At 36.2% G+C, this 23,717-nt stretch overlaps 5 protein-coding genes across 5 annotated transcripts; 1 reads left to right on the top strand and 4 right to left on the bottom strand.

Annotated features, from left to right (window-relative positions):
- Positions 1-95: 95 nt before the first annotated feature.
- On the bottom strand, positions 96-2,163 carry LOC124630086. Its single transcript, XM_047163812.1, has 4 exons — positions 1,776-2,163; positions 1,206-1,349; positions 780-911; positions 96-307 (listed from the first exon to the last, which is right to left on the bottom strand). Exons 1-4 carry the CDS (start codon positions 1,848-1,850, stop codon positions 149-151), a joined length of 510 nt encoding a protein of 169 aa, XP_047019768.1. The 5' UTR covers positions 1,851-2,163; the 3' UTR covers positions 96-148.
- Positions 2,164-2,384: 221 nt separating this feature from the next.
- LOC124629927 lies at positions 2,385-4,247 on the bottom strand. The gene is made up of 4 exons (XM_047163601.1): positions 3,845-4,247; positions 3,435-3,578; positions 2,900-3,031; positions 2,385-2,587 (listed from the first exon to the last, which is right to left on the bottom strand). Exons 1-4 carry the CDS (start codon positions 3,914-3,916, stop codon positions 2,426-2,428), a joined length of 510 nt encoding a protein of 169 aa, XP_047019557.1. The 5' UTR covers positions 3,917-4,247; the 3' UTR covers positions 2,385-2,425.
- Positions 4,248-5,044: 797 nt separating this feature from the next.
- LOC124629924 (aldehyde dehydrogenase X, mitochondrial-like) lies at positions 5,045-16,342 on the bottom strand. The gene is made up of 11 exons (XM_047163599.1): positions 16,233-16,342; positions 15,128-15,232; positions 14,500-14,767; positions 13,563-13,679; positions 13,034-13,221; positions 11,623-11,725; positions 7,129-7,310; positions 6,647-6,811; positions 6,183-6,340; positions 5,574-5,648; positions 5,045-5,275 (listed from the first exon to the last, which is right to left on the bottom strand). The coding sequence occupies exons 1-11, from the start codon at positions 16,260-16,262 to the stop codon at positions 5,200-5,202; spliced, it is 1,467 nt and encodes a 488-aa protein (XP_047019555.1). The 5' UTR covers positions 16,263-16,342; the 3' UTR covers positions 5,045-5,199.
- A 3,039-nt stretch (positions 16,343-19,381) lies between these two features.
- LOC124630134 lies at positions 19,382-20,513 on the bottom strand. Its single transcript, XM_047163869.1, has 4 exons — positions 20,445-20,513; positions 20,216-20,359; positions 19,685-19,816; positions 19,382-19,531 (listed from the first exon to the last, which is right to left on the bottom strand). The coding sequence occupies exons 1-4, from the start codon at positions 20,511-20,513 to the stop codon at positions 19,382-19,384; spliced, it is 495 nt and encodes a 164-aa protein (XP_047019825.1).
- A 339-nt stretch (positions 20,514-20,852) lies between these two features.
- LOC124630046 lies at positions 20,853-23,059 on the top strand. The gene is made up of 4 exons (XM_047163756.1): positions 20,853-21,049; positions 21,780-21,923; positions 22,349-22,480; positions 22,870-23,059. The coding sequence occupies exons 1-4, from the start codon at positions 20,975-20,977 to the stop codon at positions 23,038-23,040; spliced, it is 522 nt and encodes a 173-aa protein (XP_047019712.1). The 5' UTR covers positions 20,853-20,974; the 3' UTR covers positions 23,041-23,059.
- The last annotated feature ends 658 nt before the right edge of the window (positions 23,060-23,717 follow it).

Consider the following 23,717-nt stretch of genomic DNA (forward strand, 5'->3'; position numbering starts at 1 on the left):
TTAGATACAGAAAAGTTGTATCGTCGTTGTTTCGACGAATGTAGCTTAAAATTAGCTTTAGATTTTCAGATATTTCTCTTCCACAGAATGTCCGAACTTCACTCCAAAATAATATAATGTTCTGGACTATGCCTCGCTTGTTTAATTCTTACTTCAACGGTGACATCACTACATATATATTGGCGCAGGATAAATTGCAGACATCACTGTAGAACACTGATTTGAAGGTCCAGTTGCCAAGTATGAATGTACCACCGAAGTACGACTGTGCTATTGAGAGTATATCGATGCTGTATTTGTAGTGGCCCTGTGAATAAGGTCTTATGGTTAGGCTTATTTTGCATGTAAGAATAATGAGTAACATTGTGCAAGATCTGGTACTATCTATGTAGTTTATGTCTCTCAATTGCTGATGCGCTTGAATAAGTCATCCATGATTCAGTCACCATCATCCTCCGAGCCTTTTTCCAATCGTGTTGGGGTCGGCTTCCAGTCTAACCTGATGCAGCTGAGTACCAGTGCTTTACAAGAAGCTACTGCCTATCTGACCTCCTCAACCCAGTTACCCGGCAGCCCGATACCCCTTGGTTAGACGCGCCTCAATTGCTGAGGCGTTTGAATAAGTCATCCATGATTCAGTCACCATCAGTGTTATTTTATTGTTCCATTAAAGGGTAACAGCCTGTTCTGATATTAGACAAGGAATTCGCTTATTTATTTTTCCCGATTCACAATTCTGTTACAACCCTGTACTTGCCTAGTCTAATATTTTTATTTACCTTGATCACATAACAGTCCTTAGTAATATTCATGATGGAGTTGAATAGAGGCCTCAAGAACAGGTGATCGCATGGTTTCTTCACTTGCAGTCGAAGGAACTCCTTTCCATTTGAATATGCGACGATTTTCCCCTGTAAATATATAAGGGTGAGTAAATTATATAATGTATTTATATATGTAGGCTTCTCGGAAGTCGTTTAAACACCTTTGGTAGTCTTTACGGGTAGTCAGAAGCCAGAGAGTCTGATAACCAGTCTTAGTAGTGGGTACTGGCTTGCTCGGATAACTGGGTTGAGGAGTTCAGACAGGCATTTGCTCTTTGTCAAACACTGCATACTACATCTGTTATACTGGAAGCCGACCCCAACATAGTTGGGAAAATGCTAGGCATATGATGATATGTATAGATTTTATGAACACATTACCTTTGAGGGCGATATTCTCTGCAAGACATTCAAGTCAATATATAAAGAATGGTAGTTGCTGATTCCGGCCTGTAAAACTGCACAATCCTTTTGTTTTGGCCCCTTGCATACGTCGAATTGTGTTATTGTTAAGTTAAACTTTCCCTGTACAAAGAAAACACCCTTACGTTAAGCGGCTACATTTTACCCGGCTGTAACCGGCTTGGAACGTTGAAAGTGAAATTGCGTTAAAAAGTTAACAAGTATCCTGTAGTTTAAATTGCTGAGGGCGGGGAGGTCGTCACTCTGCTTGCTTTGTTGGTTGGACAGTTCCGTGCATCGGAGAGCACGTAAATGTCGGTCCTGCGCCTGATCTCTTTCCGGTCGTGACGGATTGCCGTCCCATCGGGTTACGAGAGTGAAGGCATAGGGAGTGCACCTGTGTCTGCGCAAATGCTCGTGCACTATCATATGTCCTGCGCAGCTGGCTGATCTCCTTAAATGAGAACAGCCGCCGTGGCCGAAATCGGCCGTGGACGCCATTATGTCTAAAAGGGACGAAGGGATGATGATAAGAACATGGTTACTCACATACTCCTTCTGCTGATTTGAAGTTACAAAATATACAGCATAGATTGCAAAGACCACAAAACATTTTATGTACATGTTGTTCTGAAAGTAACTTTATCTGTAATGTTAATAGCAACTAAACCTGAGTTTAGTTAACTAAACGGTTAGATTTAAAGATTATTTTTTAACAAACAAATATGGTTATTAGTGCCCAGTGAAATGGATGGTTAAACAGTAAAATTATGTTATGATTGACGTGGAAACTGAGCGTTTAATTTTGTTCTCTGAAAGCAGGTAGGTAAGTATTTACATAATTGGAAGTATTTATAGAATTGTTGCTTTTCAGTGGGGATGATATAGGTTTATTTTTATCTTTTTTCTGATTTTATCACGATGAATAATTTAAGGATCGAAGTGATCACTGCGGTGGTAATGTTTTATAATAGACCAAAAGACCTACCGTTGCTTGTCCCGATATCCTACACTAAAACCTAGTAAAAGTATCATAATCCTGTCACCCAGAATATAATATTTCTACTTTCCTACACCTGTTGTTGTTTAAACATAAGTATCACTTACGTAAATATTGTCATATTAGTTAGGACAAGGAATGTATAAAAAAATTGCGAACAAATTCAAAGATTTTTATATTGAGTTAAATATATTTTTTATTAATCAGATTTTGGACTCATTGTAAGATACAATGTGGCACACTGAAAGTTACAATATTCAGCGTGAAAAATCCACTTGAACGCCCAATCGCCGTAAATAAACTTGCCTCCGTAGAATCTTCGAGCAATCGTTTGCATATCCACGCTAAATTGGTAATGACCCTGATAAGAAAATATAATTTTATAAACAAAGTACTTACACATTATTTTTAACGAAACACAATTAATTTTCGCTTTTGATTTTCTAAAGCCAGGGATAAAAACAAAATAATAATTCTTCAACTTTTGTGGAAATTTTAGATTTCTGCTATACCTATCTTGGTTTTAATTCAGCTCCCATAATTTTAACTGTTTATTTCCTGTTTCTTTTTTATTCGTTAAGTAATTACATACAGATATCGATGTAACTACAAGCCTTAAAATATTTGTAAGAAGGATACTACAATTGAAGATATTTATAAAGTTTACACTTACCTTGGATACAACACAGTGGTCGGAATTGTTAAGGATAGACTGAATGAGTGGTTTTAAGAAAATGTGGTCACACAAGTTTTTGACCTGCACCCTAAGTAATTCTTTACCGTTTAATGTGCCGACAATTTTACCCTGAAAACCAAAAAGCTACGTTAGATTTATACCTTCTTCATGAATAGGAATATCATTAGCATTGGTTTCGTCTTTTTGTTCCATATGACATCTATACAACCCACATTTGAACGCAGGACCGTTTATCAAGGAATCTTTGCTTCATCACGTTGGAGGTATCAGACCGATTAGATTCCTTTGCAAGGATCCTGATTTGAGGCTTACAGAAAATGTGTTAAATACGTAAAGTCCAAAAAATTTATGGGTTTTTGCCCGGCTAGAGGAAGTGCTCGAGAAGGAACATGGATGGCTTCTAGTCAGTAGATAAATATCCACAGCATCCATGACGAACACTTTCATTTAATGATATGCCTTACTTGCTTTAGGTACTTTCTTTATGTTAACTTCACCAAGGGAAGGTTACCTTCACAGTTTTCATATCCTCCTTCACAGTCATGTCACTTTTAAGAATAACTTCATTGACAATTTCAAAGGAGAAGTCAGCGCAAGTTCTACGTTTAGGTCCATTGCAAATTTCGATGTTTGTCATTTTCACGTCGAATTCACCCTAAAAAAAAACAAAATGATATGTATTTGAAACCAGAGCAGAATCCGGGGTTTCTGTTTTTTTTTCTTTTTAATACCCTCCCGGAGGGTTGACGTGAAGGACTATTGGTAGCTTTTCTAACAAAATAAACGGGCTTCTTTAATGTCCCTTGAACTTAATAATAACTTGAATATTTGCATGATAATCAGTTAAGTCATGATTGAAATGGCATCGAATTAGGGTCTTTAATATCATTGAAACTAACGTAACAAACAAAATGTACTTACATATTCTAACAGTGTCTTCAATGATTTTGAAAGAATGAAAAATAATGAAACAAGCACAAAATACTTTAACATAACGATCTATATTTAATTTTGAATAAAATAGATACCCTTTGCAAACACCTTTCTAGCTGAACTTGAACATATAAATTACAGTTTGTAAATTCATCATGGTTGGCTGGAGGCAAATGATCATAATTTAGTTTCCGATATTTAATCGTAGGCACAAATAAATAGAATGATCTAAAATGTCGTTTGTTTAAGTTATTGTTTTGGTGTCTATGATCATCATCATCCTCCGAGCCTTTTCCCAACTATGTTGGGGTCGGCTTCCAGTCTAACCGGATTCAGCTGAGTACCAGTGCTTTACAAGAAGCGACTGCCTATCTGACCTCCTCAACCCAGTTACCCGGGCAACCCCTTGGTTAGACTGGTGTCAGACTTACTGGCTTCTGACTACCCGTAACGACTGCCAAGGATGTTCAATGACAGCCGGGACCTACAGTTTAAAGTGCCATCCGAAACACAGTCATTGGTGTCTAAGATATACTTAGAAAGTACATACAAACTTAGAAAAGTTGCATTGGTACTTGCCTGACCTGGAATCGAAACCGCGCCCTCATACTCGAGAGGTTGGTTCTTTGCCCACTAGGCCACCACGACTTCATCGTTCGTTTTGGTGTCTATGATATAACTATTATTTGTATTGGTATATAGCCTGCCGGGGCGGTGGGATTGTTTGAAATATTTATCTTGGCCCTGGAACAAGAAGGAACATACCTACTTGTATTTTATGTTCGATGTTTTCTTTGTGTTCTATATTTTGTCTCTTATGTTCTCCTTATTCAAACGGACTTAACTATAAAATACGGGATTGGTATATACGAATAAATTCGGCTGTGTTGTATAGGTATGGAATTATCTGTCTACGTATTTATTACAACAGTCGAGTACATCTAAATAGCCAATAGGTAAAAAGCTGTTTGATATCATAGAGTTAACTCCTATTGTATTAATTTGTAGATTAGTTATAGAATATCTTAGATACGTATACCTATAGATAGGCAAATTAGGGGTTTAAATAGAGTACTGTTTTTTTCGATGATCAAACTCCTAATCTTTTTAATATTGCAAAAATACTGCTAACTAAGTAATATAGGTCCAGTAATGTTCGTAAGCAGGTGTAAATAAAAAACAGCCACATAAAAAATAATTGATAATTTTGTATTTATACAAATATATCAATAACAGACATAATATACATAACAGGCATTACAGACATACATGTATAAACATATAATTGGAATATAAAAGTTGTCTTAATTTCTCAATTCTCGTGGCATTTTCAGTTCTTTGGTTTACAGCTGAGGTTTCTTGGGGAGGCTGAAGGAGACTGTCTTGTTCTCCAAGTATTGCAGGATACCGTCCTCACCCCTGAAAGAAAAAAAAAAACATCCATTAGAATCATGAAAATTATCATCATCGTCTCAAGCTGTGGGACATCTACTTCTGACCATAAACCGCTAATATGAAAGATATAAATTTACCTTTTTTCACAAATACAGAAAATTTGGATTTAGGGGAAAGTAGCTTCATTTTGCTCATACTGTTATTTGTGTATTTTTCCTGACGTTTATGTAAACATTTTGTAAATTATAATATTGACATCAACCTGTGATGTGGGTAATATTATTCTTGATTGATGATGTTACAATAATGAAAGACTACTTACATTTCACGACCGATTCCAGACTCCTTGAATCCACCGAAGGGAGTTTGAGGAGTCACTACTTCGTAGGTGTTGACCCTGAAAATTATAGAACATTAGAGCATTATAATCAACCAAGTTTTATTTGAAGTGGTTTTAGAAAACTTCTTGACCTAAATATGAGTGTGCTCAATTAAAAATATTGGCTTGGTTAACGAAAAAAACGAATACAGCTTCTGTTTTAGTTGCTAAAACAAGAAAACCTTTTTTTGGACCATTTCCGTTATTTTTTACCTAAAAAAAGCCCTCTTAACATAGCATTGCTGGTATAAAAAGTGTATTAGTCACTTCTATATTAACACCAAACTGAACTTTAGATTCCGTATTCCAATGTTTGTATAATTAATAAGTGATTGTATTCTAATCGGTTTATCTATTGAAAAGTATTAGCCACAATACGATTTGAACAAGAAAATGGAGTTTAAGATTCAACATTATCATCATCTTCTACCATTCTTACTAGATGAAGCTTGACAGTCTTTACATGGAGCAACTGACCACCTCAAACCAATTATCCGAGCAACACGTTATCCCATAATAAGACTGCACATAATTAATTCATTAAATACGAACCACATGGAGCCAGCGCGCACGTGCTTGATGAAAGCCAAGGCTGTGGTGATATCGTTGGTGATGACACCAGCACCCAAACCGTAGTTGGAGTCGTTAGCACGGTCAACAACTTCCTCGAAGGTCTCGAACTTAAGGATACTCTGGACGGGCCCGAAGATCTATACAAAGAAAACAATAACATTAAGAAAAAACAAAACAGAATTAGCAATGGAGAAGTTGTTGTACAATAGAAAAAAAAACAACCTTGAACTAAGATTTTACCTAAGGTACTGCCCACAAAGTACAAAAATAGACAAAAGTTAAAACCGGTTTTAGAACATGTTATCATGCCCATATACCTAATGCTAATGTTAAAATCACACGTGGATGATCAAAGACTAACAGACAAAGTCCAATCCTTCGTGCCATGTACCCGAGACCTGCCATGCAAATTTGAACCTTCTGCCACACAGAATACAACTCACCTCCTCCCTAGCAATCTTCATATCATCCTTGACATCGGCGAAGACAGTGGGCTTGACGAAGAAGCCGACGTTTCCTTGGCGTTCTCCTCCAGCGACGCAGCGGGCACCACCCTTCTTACCCGCCTCGATGTAACCCATCACCTTGGTGAACATCTCTGTGTCGATCTGAAAATTTCAAAAATTGTTTTGGTTAGGTAATGTGACGCAAATTATTTTGGTTTTTGTAGTTAAAAAATTTGGCCAAAACCATTTGGCTCTCAGTTTCCTCGCTTTAGTTCTTCTAAAGCCGTGTTATCAGTTTCAAAATCTCCAGTTCTTTTAAGTATTTATTCAAGAAACATTTACGAGAAATATACTCCGAATAACTCAAGAGATTAGGCCGATATGCATAGCGTTTAGGTAAAACTGGTTGGATATAAACTTTGTCTAAATATCAGTTTAGAAAGCAGGCTTAAAAGATAGTCAATATTTATTTTACAAACCTGGGGTCCTTGTTGAACATCTGTGTAGGGGTTTCCAACAGTCCTGTTCTTGGCGATCTCAGCGGCCTTGGCGACGAACTTGTCGTAAATGCCTGACTGGACGTAGGTCCTGGTGCCAGCGACGCAGCACTGACCAGCGTTGGCGAACGCAGCCCTGTGCGCAATCTCCGCTGCTTTGTCGACTGTACAGAAAAATTATATGTCAATTTTGATATTTGGATTTCGTGTTTTTTTATAACAGTGCACTGCAATAACAGTAGGAATACATATGTATTTTGTGATAACGGACCATCCATATATTTAAATGAAATGTTATTTTTAATGAAGCTCTATTTTAATAAGTTCTCTGAAACCCGTCATTATTTTTAAGACAAGTATAAGTTAACAAGAGTAGGTAGTACAGATGTTTGCAATAAATATTGCCCTTTGACTGGAGTTAAGTGACATAACGACAGTGCTGTCTTTATTTAAGCGATAAATAACGACCATTTATATCCTCAATTTGCTCTTCACAAACAATTGAACGATTTATCACAAGTACATACACTCAAGTGGTCTGGAGATTATTGTTTTATTTTTGTCGCAGTTGTTGTGTGCAAAAGTTACACAACAAAATGTAAGATGCACTTAAATTTATTCTTTCACATGTTTTAGCGAAAACCAGATAAATAGCTTTCATTTATGGAAATACATACGTGATAATTCTATTAACATATCACTTAGACCATTTTAAATCTAAGTTGTGCGTTGTGCAATTTCATAAAGAAAAAATGTTGGCATTTGGTGCGGAATAATTCAATATTTTGCGTCTTTATGAGTATCAAAAATAGTGCCAATAGGCACACATAGGTAAGTAAACTAGCAAAAATGCGAATCAGCAGACCAAATATTATGAAATTATTTTAAAAGATTAATAGAAAACGGGAATTGCTCTCATGATGCCATATCATGAGAGCAATTCCCGTAACTATCATATCCACATAATATATTAAGTACTAGCTGTTGCCCGCAACTTCGTCTGCGTAGGCAATATAGAATAGTCAAAATACTACTTATCCCGTAGGTGCATTCTTTCACGTGACAGTATAATTAGGATTAGCACTTAGCAGTCGCATAGATTCATTGATCAAGGTTGTGTTGTGGATGTGACCATTTATCTAAACAAAAGAAGTAAAGTTTGTGACGTTGTGAATATCTCTGGATCTAGTCAGCCAATTTGGAAAATTATTACGTATGGTGCGTAAGTAATTTTCACAGGAAACAGTTATAATCTATGTCTATATGCTTTGAGTCTGACAAAGCTGTCATTTGTACATTTTCTGCAGCTGCTGCGACTAATCAGAAGCCAGAAAGTCTGTCAGTTTCACCATGGATATCGTCTTGTGTAGTGAGACTGGATTGAAGATAGGTAGATAGGTAGTCGCTCCAAGCAAAATATTGGTACTCAAACAGATTCGGTGACTGGAAGGCAACACCAACATAGTTGGGGAATAGCTGGATGGATGATAAAATGAGTCATCATCATCAGCAGGCGCATAGGGTAGGATAGTTTCACTACTGGGGAGAAACACTTGTATGACGGGGATTTTCTGTGCACTTACTCACTATGGTAAGGCTGACCCCACATTAGGCGTGCGCGATCCTCGGGCGTGTGAGTAGCGCGGGCGTCGCGAGCGTGCTGCGTAAACGTCACGTTTTGCTGCCCTGCGGCATGTGTGAAGAATGCAAGCGACGCGCTCGCGGCGAGCACGTGGCGCTCGAGTTGCGTTCTTACCCCTTCGCCCGCTATCCCCGCCGCCCGCTAAACGCCTTAGCCCGCGCTACTCATACGCCCGAGGATCGCGCACGCCTAATGTGGTGGCCTAAGCCGGGACTCCACCGAAATGTTTGCATTAGTTCACGAATAGGCAAAATGTACGTATCTGTGAGAGTCCACTTCATGTGTTCGTACTTGAAACCTGCAGTTTTGCCAAGATTTTCAAAATGTACTCTCGCAATTTGTCATTTCTTGGTGGAGCCAGCAAATCAAAAGAAACAGAAGTGTTGTATACTGTGCGTCACTACCGCACACCGGGAAAATTTCGCTCTTGCGGAGGACGTTTATATACCATATTTTGTGTCACACAGGACGACAGTAAGTATCCACCGAAACACTTTCAAAGATCTGATGAACGAACAAATCAGACCTGACTTGGTCACCTGGGGCCAATCAGAGCTCTATGAAGCGATCATATGCTTTGGCTCCTACTGTTATTGTGGTTTCTGAAAATTTATTCACCTCATTCAACGATGAATGTAATTCTGATGGTACTATTAAGAACACTTACTTAGCGCAGAAGCTGACGTTGGCAGGTCGACTCTTTTGACTTCTCGAATAGGATACCATTGGTTTTTGTGCAATGCACACCTGCAATGCATGCTGGATTAGGATAGGATACAGGTGGATAGGATTTGTAACAGAAAACAATTCTGTCTTTGTGATTGAATGACATCAAACGTAGTTTTATATAAAAGGTGTTTTTTTAGACTTGGCTCGGGTCTTACTGAGACTGTTCGTAATCGTGACCAGTGTATTTGCGATCAGAAGTTGAAAGTAAGCATGTCTCTGGTATGCGACGCGCAATTTGTGCGTTTTCAGACGCATAAAGCATTTTACGTGTGTATGGTATTAAATCGAGAAAGCTCCCATTTCTTATCTGCACTTTGTATCTGGGCTTGTTCTTAAAGCTACAGAATCCTACATTACCTACCTACCTCACGTTTAGCACACGCTCACGCAGATCCTCCTTTCTTCTAGGATTAAGTTTACATATTTTGCATCAGAAAAAATAATTAAGGTCTACTTAATACTACTCACTCAAAGTAATTTGTTTTCACATTAAGGCGCGGCTCCACCGCGGTGCACGGAGAGGCTAGGCACGTGTATTAAGCTTCGCTTTGTAAGAAAATGTATGTGGTTGTGTCCACTGCAACCCACGGAGAGGCTACGCATGAATTGACGTCATTGATACACGCGTGGCTTGCTCGAATAGGCGGTTACATAGCTCATGCTGTCAACGTGGGTCTACGTTTCCACTGGAGTACACGAATAAGACCCACGACTATGTACAGCTCGGTTATCGCAGAGCAGTTTTCAGTCATTCACGTTGTGGAACGGACGCGTTTCGTGTTTCTCGTATACATATATCGTATCGAGGTACTCATAGAATGGCATTGGTACTGACTTTGCTAGACAGTTCTTCTGACGATGAATCCGAAAGTGAGATTGATGATCATTGACACACGCATAGCTTGCTCGAATAAGCGGTTACGTAGCTCAACGCTGTCAGCGTGGGTCTACCCGTGCGCCGTGCCACGCTATACATAGTCGTGGGTCATATTCGTGTACTTCAGTGGAAACGTAGACCCACGTTGTCAAACAAATGAATACACGCAGCTAAAATGCGCCGCGTGTCCGTGCACAGCGTGCACTGCGGTGGAACCGCGCCTTTAGTGGAAGATAAGCTAAACTATGTTTATGAAAAAATCCTGATATGAACTCCATCTGTAACTTTAAATGATAATTAATTGTTCCACTAAAGTCATCATTTTTGACATAATGTTCAAAAAATAATTTAGATGGCACCGTTTTAAATTTGGCTGAGAACTATTCATTTTCCTTTCATCAAGGTAATAATTATAATTTTATTTTGATGGGGCACGGCAAACTGACAAACTCTATTGAAATGTCTATCGAAAAATTACACTACGTGTTAAAATATGGTGAATTACGGAAAATACACAACTCCATCTGTTGAAATAATAATCCTCTATAAAGAATGTATGGTAATTTATTGTCATTTACCACCTCGCTCCTTTGACAAATTTGATGTATTTTATTTAACACAGATTACCACAGATGGAGCTACTTTAACCTTGGCTAAACAAAATTTTCATATTTTTTTTTCTTCCGAAGTTACTTATGAAGGTGTGATTTTCTGTGTAAAGGTTAATAATAGGCCGATCAACTAATATAAGTACAACATTCAAATGTACAGTTTTGACAAACAGATTGCGTGTCGTAAAATTTTACATCTTGAATTCACAAAATTAATCATATCTTTTGATAGAGTCAATCGATTTCGATAAAACAAAAACTAAGTAATACCCCAAGTTACGTAGAATTTTTGTATATAAGCATTGTCTGCATTGAATTCGTAGATTTTACGTGAATCCCGAACAAACAAACAGATAAACAGACAAACAGACAAACAGACAAACAGACAAACAGACAAAAATGACAAAAATGATGGAAATGGGTTCTGTTAGTTATCCTTTAACATGCTGGCTATTTTTTTTGTCAATTTCTTCAATGTACAAAAATTACTTTTCTACAGATTTATTATATGTATAGATTATGACTTCGTCATGTTTTAACACATTTGTGAAATGGAAAATATTTAGTCTTTTGTTAAGTTTCAGCCAGTTTTTAGTTAACAACAAAGAATCAATTACCATCAGCATCATTGAAGACCACCAGAGCGCTCTTGCCTCCAAGTTCAAGAGTTACTCTCTTTAAGTTGACAGCGGACGCAGCGCTCATAATGATCCTACCCACCTGTTAGAGAAAAAACATTCCTATATGAATCATTATGCTAAGCACGTAATATAATGTAGTTGGCATTGCAAATTTTATGTCCCTTCAAGGAGGAATACTAATATAAATGCGACATCTTTACACAGGGTCGGTTAGTCCTATGATAAGCTATTTATTAGCTTGTGTTAGTGCTGTAAGACACCATGTCTAACACCATTACTGAAAAACTACATGTATAAACTTATAAATACATGTAAGGGTCACCCAGACCACGGCCAACAAGCATGCTCAATACACAAATATTGACAGTACCGGAGATCGAACCCGGGATCATTAGTTCGGCAGACCGGCATGGTGATCATTGTGTCATATAAATAAACATGATTATGCACTTTTTGCACCAAAGGATGATAATTAATTATAATGCAATTGTAAACATTAGGTATCCCTCCCAAATGTTACTGATAAATTTATCTACCGTGACGCTTTACATAATATTGTGTAATACAATCTTATCTATATATGGCACGAGACTAAAGTATTTTATTTGTTATTTTCATGTTGAATTCTGTTGTATCATCTTTATTATGGTTTGTCATACCTAAAACAAAGACTTTTCAAACAATTAACAGTATGGAAACGGGAAAAAAATTGGCGCTTGATTGTAATTTTGAGCCACCTGTATTTAATTTAAAAAAAAAAATGCGTGGAAAATATTTTTTTTGGCAAAATACGACTACTGAGAACACGTAAGACAAAAAAAAATTAGGTGCATAGGTCTAGAAGTCGGTGTCTAGTGCAGCTAAGCTATGTGAGGTTTATTTGCCTCCTCCTCTTTGGGCAATCGATTAAAAATATTTATGTTATGCATTCTTCTAACTTAATACTGTCAGGAATGCTTACAGCTTTATCGAAAACAGCTGATTATTATTTTATTTATCTAACGATACCGATAGTATACAACACAGCGATATGTAATACAAATTCCCTCTACTCTACGTTTACATGACATTTAATTTTTTATCTTCACATTTTTGTGATGGGAATTTAAGTTGGTTTGTTATGTTTATATAAATTACATTTCTGGGTGCAGCCGGGTGATGAGAGAAATGGGTTTTACCCACGGAGGAAGGAAAGATAGCGGAGATGCCATAAGCAAGGTAACTCTGGCGTCTTCTTGTAGGCCAAGGAGCTTAAAGTATGCGTGACCAGTTATTAGAACTAGAGAGACGTTTGGGTTCCTTGTCACCCTCATTTTGGCGCCCTACTTTCTAAGTAAATTTTGCTTTATGACATCTCCGCTAGTCATTTTGTTCTGCATAGTTTTACCTCAGTGGAGCCCGTGAAAGCTACTTTGTCGACATCAGGGTGGTGGGTAAGAGCGTGTCCGGCTGTGGGACCGTAGCCAGGGACTACGTTGAGGACTCCGGCAGGGAAACCAGCTTCCTTGACCAGGGCGGCCATGGCTAAAGCTGTGAGAGGAGTCTGTTCCGCGGGCTTGACTACTACGGTGCAACCTGGTGAAGAAATACGTTGGGACATTACAACGGTTTTGTGGGGCTTAGCACATAAGATGGTTACCTTGTGTAATAAAGATAAATAAATAAATAATATTTTTTTTTGTCATTTTTACATACAAGAAGAATTTCTTTAAACTTTTTTCTCAAGTCTTTATGTACCTTCATAATGTTATCTACTGGTTGAGAAAATGGTTTTTATGAAAATATTTTTTAGTCTATTGTAGTATTGTAAGATATACAAAAGTTAATTACAATTCCATAAACTGAAGACTTCTTGAAGATATTTGAGTACGTATTCTACATTTGCATGTTACAAAAAACTTATAAAATAATCTTACCGGCAGCAAAAGCAGGGGCGATTTTCCATACAAACATGGGGATTGGGTAGTTCCATGGCAGAATTTGTCCGCACACACCCACGGGCTCCTTCAAGGTGAAGGTCATGACGTCACCGTCTGAAACACAAAATTGTTATAACGCCATCGTTCAAGGTCACAACTATGAAAATGTTCGGCAAAAATTGCTGTAAACACGACATTTTACTAGTTAAAATACTTGGTGTGTTTTCTATGAATATTGAGGTATATTTTGTATTTGTTGGGGTTGATGAATGTGGGGTTCGGTTTACAAGAGTAAGGGTATTTATCAAGGTGAACCACATAATAATAATGGGTTTTTTTGACCGAAGTTATTGATGAGAACGAGTATTTGTCGTTTCATAGTGGGGTTGCAGACATAATAAAGGCAGTCACTGCAAGTATTTTTATGCTTGGATTTCGATCTGAACTTAACATTAAGATCGTTGAGAAATGCTAAGCTTCCTTGACAACATTTTGTTTATCATTTAGAGACACTTATTATAGAATGTAATAATGTCGACGTTTATCATAAAATCGAAGTACGCCTCATCGGACACGTCGAGATTTTGTGATTAGAAATAGTTTTTAATATCAGATAACTTTATGCTCATCGTGTCACCAATGTCTGATATAATTGCGATTATAAGAACTGTCCTAGACTAGACCTTAGGCTTTAGCAGTCTCATTGCAGTCAACTAGAATTACTAGATCTTTATTTGCTCTAACTGGCCTTAACGATTTCCTGACATATTGACAACCTATGCACTAGTTTACTCATCAATAAAAGATTACATGCGCTTGTTTATACCTCATGCTTAAAGGTTGAGTATGATTTCAACTTCATATTTTTGGTAAAACGTTGCTCGTATTTTTCTTTGTGGCCTCCGAGATCAACAATTTTCGAATTACCAATTACCTGCGGGAATAGTGCTGCCAAGGATTTTGTCGGCTTTTCCAGCGTAGTATCTGATGATGCCAGCAGACCAGACAACTTCGCCTTCAGCTTGCTTGACGGGCTTGCCACAGTCCAGGGTTTCCAGCTGTCCTAAGTACGCAGCATCTCTCTCCATGAGGTCAGCTAGCTTGAGGAGGAGGCGACCCCTTTGGGATGCGTCGAGGGTACGCCATTCTGAGTAGCGGTGGAAAGCCTTCTTGGCTGCAGCTACAGCCAAGTCTATGTCAGCCTACGGATAATAGTTTATGTAATAACGTTTTTTGAAATTACAGGTGGACAGTAGTATCTACTTTATCAATGATTATGATGATGTTGTTATCTAAATCAGGTGCTTGACATAAATATACTTACGTTTCCCTCATAAAGCGATAGGTAAACGTAAACAAGTTTATATCTTTGATTATTGAAGATATACTTTTTGAGTTACTGCTATGGAAATCCAACTTATATTTTTTCTCAAGACACCGCTATGAGACCTTTGCTCATATACCTATCTATCTATCTAGTTTGCTTAGGTAAACCTTAAATTTATTCCAGTAAATAATCTGGTGGATTATTCTCCTAAGAAAAGAAATATTTCCATCCTTACCTTGTCGCCTTCAGCCACTTGTGTGATGACGGACTCATCCTGAGGGTTGATGGTGGGGAAAGTCTTCTTGCTGACAGCGTCCACCCACTCATTGTTGATGAACAACTGAACCAAAGAAATACCAAGTTAGTTAAAATTACAAATAAGTAAATGTTTTAGTTCTAGTAGACTGATACCAACACACATCAAACACCTGAATAAATACATTTAGGCACATTTATCTCATAACCATTCGTGTAGGCCAAGTAAAAGAAGGAAAAAGAAAAATAAAACTACATCTACCTACTAGAGTAAAACAAATAATATCAACTAAATGTACTTTTCTAATGTAGTACATCTGTATTACATCTTCTATGGGAATATTAATATACAAGGGAAAATAAAGTTACTGAATAGCACATACACACAAGTACATATATTTATGTAACTACATGTTCACCATTCATGAAACTGTGTATTTTTCCTTATTTTAGCTGAAAGAGTATATGACATCAATTGCCAAATCACATCGATTCAGTTCTCGATTCCCTGAGTTGAGGAAATGTTTTCAATTTGGTACAATGCATACTGCACACTGGGCCGAGAATCACCTATTGTGGTTTTGTTGGTCAATCGTATGCTGCTGAACGTTGCATTGTTGACACCGGGTTTAGTACGGAAGTATGAAATTACAGCTCGTTGCTAACCAAACGGACCATTAAAATAAGAAACCATACGATAAAACTGCCCGTAAATACGACGATATTAACCATAGTACATTTTTGTAGCAGGAGTATTCGGAAACTGTTTTTTTATGTTCCATGAATGATTACATATTTTCATTTCAAAATATATGTAGGGAAATACTAACTTTCAGAGTAAAATTAACCTTTACCTTTAATTAATCAAAACGAAGGTACGTAAACAATTGAATCCGACAAATTTGCGACAACACCCAAATGATACATATAAGACCCGGCAAATTGTACTAGACGAACCAATTGATTGTAAAAGGACACATTTACAGCAGATTTTACACAGAAACTACCAGAATTTAGACACAAAAAATTAATGTTATATTTTTTGGAGTTATAATATACTAGATTAATAAATAAATAGGGCTTACCTTAGTGTATTTGATGTCTACTTTAACCATTTTGAAGCCGGTTCGTTACCACACGTGCGTTCGCCCCAACGGTCTTCTATAAATGAGTAGTTCGCTCACAGTGGGCCGGTATTAAACATACGCGACTAAAGATAAGCGAACAGCAGTATAGATTTTGTTGATTTGTTTAGTGTTCCGTATGTTTTATTTATTTTCATACCCAGTTTGTAAATGGTATATTTGTAATAAATACTTCTTTAAAATATTTTTTACATTATAAAATAAAAAAATATTATTACCCTTAAGGATAATTTAATGTTTTATGGATCATTTACTATACTCATATGTATAATAAATATTTATGGTACCTACATACTTCTTGAACTTTATTATGAGGTCTTTCTAAAGGCTCTTTGCCAAATTGTATTAACAATCTTACAATATTGACAACTTACCAACGGCTTTTCACATTATATTGTGTGTACTAAAATATTTTTTTCTTTGTAGTATTATAAAGTATGCTTCTATAATAAACATTTCAGCAGTTTCATATGTTGTCCATAAACCAACTTAAAATTATCTTTCCATAAACATAGGCAACAAAGTAACACATTTGGTTTTACTACAGTTTAATAAACTCGCTGAATCCTGAAAATAAATCTTGGCATTGGCATTCATACGCTGAGGAGAATGACATTGCTTATTTATATCGCATAGAAGCATTATCTAACTAATATGCCTATGTGTGTGTTGTTATTGTTTCACACATGTATAAAGGAAAGGTGTTACTGAAAAATAATAAAGTGCGATTACTTATCTCAATACAAACGTTTTGGGTAATTTCGGTACATTCAGAATGAATGATTTTAGTAAATGTTTTATTTGATTTGGCCATATAGTAAACTAAGGTAGGCGTCTAAGGCCGATTTTCTGTTCTCACAGAAGGAGATCAGCCAGTTGCGCAGGGTATATTAAAGTACACGAGCATTTGCGAAGACAAAGGTGCACTCACAATTCTCTCACTCTCATAGCCCGATGGGGCGGTAATCCAACACGACCGGAGAGAGACATCGGGCGCAGATTCAACATTCAGTTTATTATTTAATTGATTTCAAGAGTGGTGGGCAGGGCATGGCTACGCGCTGCACCAGACCGGGATAGTTGGCCATCACTTTAGGGGAAATACGTTCAGCAATGGATGGCAATAAACTGATATGATGATGATTCAATATTTACAAATTCGTTGGGAGAACAAAGCCATAGGGGCATTTTTTTCCAAATCAACCAAATATATTTTGCTTTTTGAATACAATGTAACTGATATACGCATAGTGATAGCGGATACTGCAGGAGGTATACCTATCAAAACAATGTTTTCATATCACAAGATTTTTTTACATAAATAACGTTAATTATAAAATTGAAAGTGTTTTTATCATTGGCTGTCCTCATTATTACACAGAGGTCTGTCATATCGGAGTATTATTCACATTCTCAATAAATAATAAACAACATTAAGTGAAATGAAAAACAAATTGATAAGAAAAACAATTCATCTCTTTAATGTAGTTAATGTTTGAACTTATTGTGAGGGCGTAGGTACTGAATATTATATATTCTTCATTGTTATTCTGTCCCTATGGGGATGTATAATATTACTTACTGTCAGTAGGCATCTTATGGCTAGTTGCTATACTTCCTGCTAAGTTGGTATATAATCTGTGATTCCCTGAATCCTTGTACTTGTGTGTATCATCTGCCTCACCTGACAAGCCTTATCCCAACTATATTGGGCATCGCTTCAAGTCTTAATAGATGCCAGATGCTGATTGCCATTATTTTACATTGAGAACATGCCTATATATCTTAACTCCCCAACCTTTCTAGCTTCTGAAAAGGATGTTCAAAAGACAGTTAGGACCAGATTTAACGTTGCAAGACAAACAGGAACCATTCACGTCTGTTACTTAGCCACTCGATCCGACTTATAAAGATATGGATTATTTAAATTGCACAAGGATGGGCCTCAGTGACATGTTAATATATAACTTTGTGATGTGAAAAGTGTCCGCCTACAAAATACGCATAAATTGACTCGTCTCGTCCACTCTTAGACACAAAAGCACTTGATTTTAATGTTATTTTAATCGTATATTATTATATGCCTATTCAACATTCTTGTATTGTCAGACCATGTAAGAACCTCGATACTTACATAATTACATTTTGAGTTCTAAGGCCTTGAAATTATGTCTCTCATATAATCATTGGCTTTATTCTGGTTTTGCTCTAATACAATATTAGCTAAGAAAGGAGTAAGTAAATACGATATATAGACGAAGTCATACTTACACTTATATTTTTCATTATAAGCTTAAAGAGGCGCCCACGCACTGTCAAACTCATTTAGGTAACGTCTGTGAATCAGTCCGTCGCATGTCTGAATTGTCTAGACTGAACACAAAAACAATAGGTACCTGTTTCGTTAAATATCAGTTACATAGCTTATAGCTGAGGCTCATGGAATTTTTATAATAGGAAATACGATATCTTTGTTTTTCGCTATTCCTGTATGAAAATAATTTCCTTTCAGAGCCTCCGCACACTGCAAATTTTTAGTCGGCCGATAGTTTGTTTGGGCCCATTAATCAGTATGAAGATGCACATTAAAAAGATCAGGAATTAAGCCGGCATCAAACCGACTGAAAACTTTGATTTTTTGAAAAAATGCCTACTATAGGGTCGACCATAGATTATACACTAATATGCAGGTACTGGTAAGGTCGACTTTCGGCCGACTGTTACTCTGCAGTGTCTCATTTCTCTCTTAGTTATTTTCTTCATATACTTAGCAACGTGTTGTTTTTATCAGCTTTTATCTCGAGAGCTTCGGTTGTTACCTATAAGTAGGTACTTTGAAAGGTCGTTAAGATATGTGTGTTAATTAAAATAATGTTATTATTATTTGTTATAATATGGATCAGGCCGTATGGACTTACTACAGTTAATTATATATTTACATAATAATAGGTAGTTCGAAAACTTTAACTTAAACTGATATATATTTGACTAAACAAATGGACATATGTCTACCCTAGCCATCTACACAAAGTAGGGAGAATAAAACACATAATACACCAACATAATAACTATGTTTAACTGAATTTGTGTCAAAACAAAGTAACTTTAACCCCAGCACAGTAAAAATTACAATCGTCACTGTAAAACATAGATTTAAATATGAAGTTACCCAGTAAGAAATTTCCACCATAATACGACTGGGTGATTTTTTGCACATCCACGTTGTATTGGTAACGACCCTGAAAAAAATATAAAATTGAATAAGATTATTCTTGTTTTTTTTTTGTACAATGATATTCTAAATGCTAATATTACTACTGAACTATTATCATAAATTCTTATGAAAGAAAAAAGCATTTCCATGATAAACGAACGAACAATAAACGACTTACTTTTAATACAGCACAGTCTTTTGTTACATTGAAAAAAGTCTGAAATATTGGTCTCAAAAATAGATGTTCACATGGTTTCTTCATATGTAGTCTTAAGTGTTCTCTTCCTGCTTGTATTGCCATTATTTTTCCCTAAAATATATAAAAGTCAATACTACTTATTTGTTATAAAACATATTGAACATCCTCGGCAGTCGTTACGGGTAGTCAGGAGCCAGTAAGTCTGACAACCAGTCTTACCAAGGGGTATTGGGTTGCCCTGATAACTGTGTTGAGGAGGTCAGTTAGGCAGTTGCTTGTTGAAAACCACCGGTTAGACTAGAACCAACATTGTTGGGAAAAGGCTCGTAATGATGAAGATGATTATAAAATATATAACATTGATAACCACACAACGCCTTAGAGTGAAAACCATGAAAACTTAACTTATCAAGAGGAAGTGCTTTGAGAATATGCCTTTCTGAGACAAATAAAAAAAAAATGCCAAAAATTGCATTTCCCCGAGGTTTTGCACTATATGTAAATACTTACTTTAGTAATCAGGAGGGTTTGTGTTACATTTATATCATACTTCAGTAAATTATGTTCAGTAAGTTGCACCGTCATAGAAGAACAGTCTTTATGTTTCGGGCCCTTGCATATATCGACGCCTGTCACCGTTAAATTGAATGATCCCTGAAAAGTTGTAAAAATCCTTGTAATATAATAATCCTTTATGTAGATACTAGCTTTCTTTTCCCTGCTAAAATGAAAAACTTACATAGTTTATATCCGAACTAACACCTACGAATATAAGTACAAATACAAAGAGATGTGTCCCTTTTAACATTTTGAAATATTGTGGCATACATGTACACACATAAATTATTGTAATGTCGCAAGATAATTGCGGCATTTATTCGATTTAATTTGTAGCAAACTCTATTACCCAGTCCACTTAGTGTATTTACAAACGGAACGTATGAACGTTATGCCAAAAAGCTACCAACAGTTTATCTTTAAAGTTTGGTAGTGGTTTTAGTGATTATTTTCATATTCTTCAAGAGTAAATTTTTCAGTAGGTATTCCGGTAAGACATGAGGGGCCAATTTCCAAAAAAAAAAAAATAATAATGGGCTCCTTTCAATTTAAATAATTCATGTTTAGACTTTGAACTATAACGATACATATAATATTCTATGCTAGTTTAGCTTAAATATATCCAATTATCCTAAACATGAACCGTGGATAATTGGGTTGACCAATTTCAAAAATGACCAATATGTACTCCGTTTTGTGACTTCAGAGAAAATGTCATACATTTTATACAGTTTTATAATCTCTTGTACTATAATTTATGTTTGTTCCGATAAACTCAAGGATTATGTGAGTATCGCAAATTATTTGTTCTCTTGCATCATTTATTTATTCGATTATAATGTAAAATTCCCATAATCTTATTTATGAAGTTTATGATAAGTCATACATATACACTACTAGCTTCCGCCAGCGGCTTCGCCCGCGTGGTGTGTTGATAAAAAGTAGCATATGTGTTAATCCAGGGTATCACCTCTCTACATACCAAATTTAATAACAAACATACATCCATACATTCTCACAAACTTTCACATTTATATATAAGTAGGATATGCACTGTATCAACAGAATTAATTTTTATTTTTAACTTGAATTGCAACAAATTGTGAAATGATTGATACGTAGTACAGTTTTCTTATCTTAAGGAGGTTATATATTTCATAATAATTTCTTATCCGATTAGATAGTTTCTCTTAAGTGGTCATATCTTAGCTAGACTATTCTGGGATAGCCCAGGCTAGTGTTTTATCTTCTTTGGTCCTTATTTTTGGCCACCAATCTTACCAAGGGGTATAGGGTTGCGCAAGCAACTGGGTTGTGGAGGTCGAATAGACAGTCGCTCTATGTAAAACACTGGTACTCAGCTGCAATTTTTGAGACTGAAAGCATGCTGGATGCCGACCCCAAAACAGTTGGGAAAAGGCTATGCAATGATGGATTTTTAAGGCAAAATCAAGCAACGTTACGAATACTGTAGCAAGTTGAAATAAAGTAATAATATTTTTTATCTTCTATCCAGGGTTCATTTGGCCTCGTAGTTACGAAAGTGGAGCTCTGCAAAGGACCAAAACGGAAAGATTGCAGCATATACCGTGTGAAACTACATAATAACGTCACTATTAACTTTGATGTCCAGATCACTGAGAACATGTCGCCGGTTAAGGTTTCAGTACATTCTATATTATTTTTAAATTCATCTTTGAATACCTCATAAAGAAAAAAATCTTTTAAGTATAGTTATATTAGCCCCTGCCGCGGTTTTACATGGTTTTAGTTTTTATCCATCGATATCAATGACGACCACTTTGGCTAAGAACCGCCTGTATAGATGAAAAATATCTTTAAAAAAACTGGTGAATAATTGTTACGTTAGTGGCTTATACATATATTAGATGGAGATGGATTGTAGAAAGCAGTTATGTATTTAGTTGGTATCAGATCGGCTGAAAACTTCTATAGGACTCAAGATTTCCATTTCATAATAATATTGATTTTTGTTAAAAAGTTCGACTGCCGTCCGACTGTTTAGTACACATAGTGCAGAAATAGCAACTTGTTTTTAATTTAAGGTTTTCTTAATTTTTTCAGGGAAAAGTACTGGCGATATCCAAAGGCAAGGAATTTTTGAGGCTACAGATTAGCAAGCCTTGCGAACATATATTCGTGAAGCCGATCATTACATCCTTGTTTAACATTACGAATAACTGCATTATTAAGAAGGTTTGGTAACACATCTGATTAGCTTAAGGAATATTAATAAAATTTGCTGCCCTTATATAGTAGTATATTTCCTATGATGGAACAGCTTTCAGGATGCTGTTAAAATGTATCCTACGTGCTTTCTTGGGGTCTGAACTAGGTATGTTTGTAAAATTTCATTGAAATCTGTTCATTGGTTCTGGCTTGAAAGCAAGGCAGATAGATAGTCAGTCACATAGACAGACTTTCTTTTGCATTTTTGTGATATTATGATAAAGAATGATCACCAGTCATAGCACGTATTATAATATGTCCGTAATGTGTTAATTTATGAGACAAGACAGGCCAGCCCGTGGGGGCTGTTAATTGGCCACGAGGAAATATTATTTTAAACTATGCTTCTATTTCAGGGCCGATATTTATTTACGATTAATTTTGAAGAGGTTCTACGGGCGTACTACGGCGGCATGCATTTTTATGGCCTATATGCATTCAAGGCACTCTTCTATGGAGATAGTTGCAATTTATCCTGCAGTGTCATCGAAGTCATGATATCTGGAAATAGTGGCAAATTAAACTGAGTTTTGGTATTGATGGAAACCTTTGTTTTATTAAAGTAATAAGTATGTTGTTTATGTATCACCCTGAAAAGACCTTTTATTTTACAAAAGCGGGAGAGCCATACTTCTGTGTATAACTAAGTACACACATACACTTCTGTACTTTAAAATCTATAAAAAAAGTCTATAAATAAAAAGGAGAATGATTTTCCTTGCTTTCTTACATTATCCCTACAAGTAGAAGTTTTAGGTATTCCAAAATATTAGGTTAAAAGCTGTAAATTAAACAATGCTCCCGAATTGCTTTGACTATTAGAATAATTCACGGTTAAAATACGGGAAGTATGTATGTATTAGAATTTCAGTGTAAGAAGACCCTGTTTCGCACAATGTGTATTACAGGCACGGCTATGAGAAAGCCATTCTATTCTCTGTACGCGTTCATTTATGTTTATTCTATCTTGCTCATATTTTCTTTCCTGTATGAAAATAAAGGTCGTGACATTAGATATGTTATGGGAATATTTTGTTATGAGAAAGTTAATTTGAATGCAGGTGAAATTACTTTCATGAAAGTGTCTCTCAATGACGACTGTAAGAATGTTAATTCGTATAACAACAAATCTATAAAAAAGTTTTTATTTCCATGAAATTTGAGCAGAAATGAACGCTGCTAATGGCATTGCTTCAGCAGTGAA

Source organism: Helicoverpa zea, chromosome 4, assembly GCF_022581195.2.
Source record: "Helicoverpa zea isolate HzStark_Cry1AcR chromosome 4, ilHelZeax1.1, whole genome shotgun sequence".
NCBI classification, from domain to species: domain Eukaryota; kingdom Metazoa; phylum Arthropoda; class Insecta; order Lepidoptera; family Noctuidae; genus Helicoverpa; species Helicoverpa zea.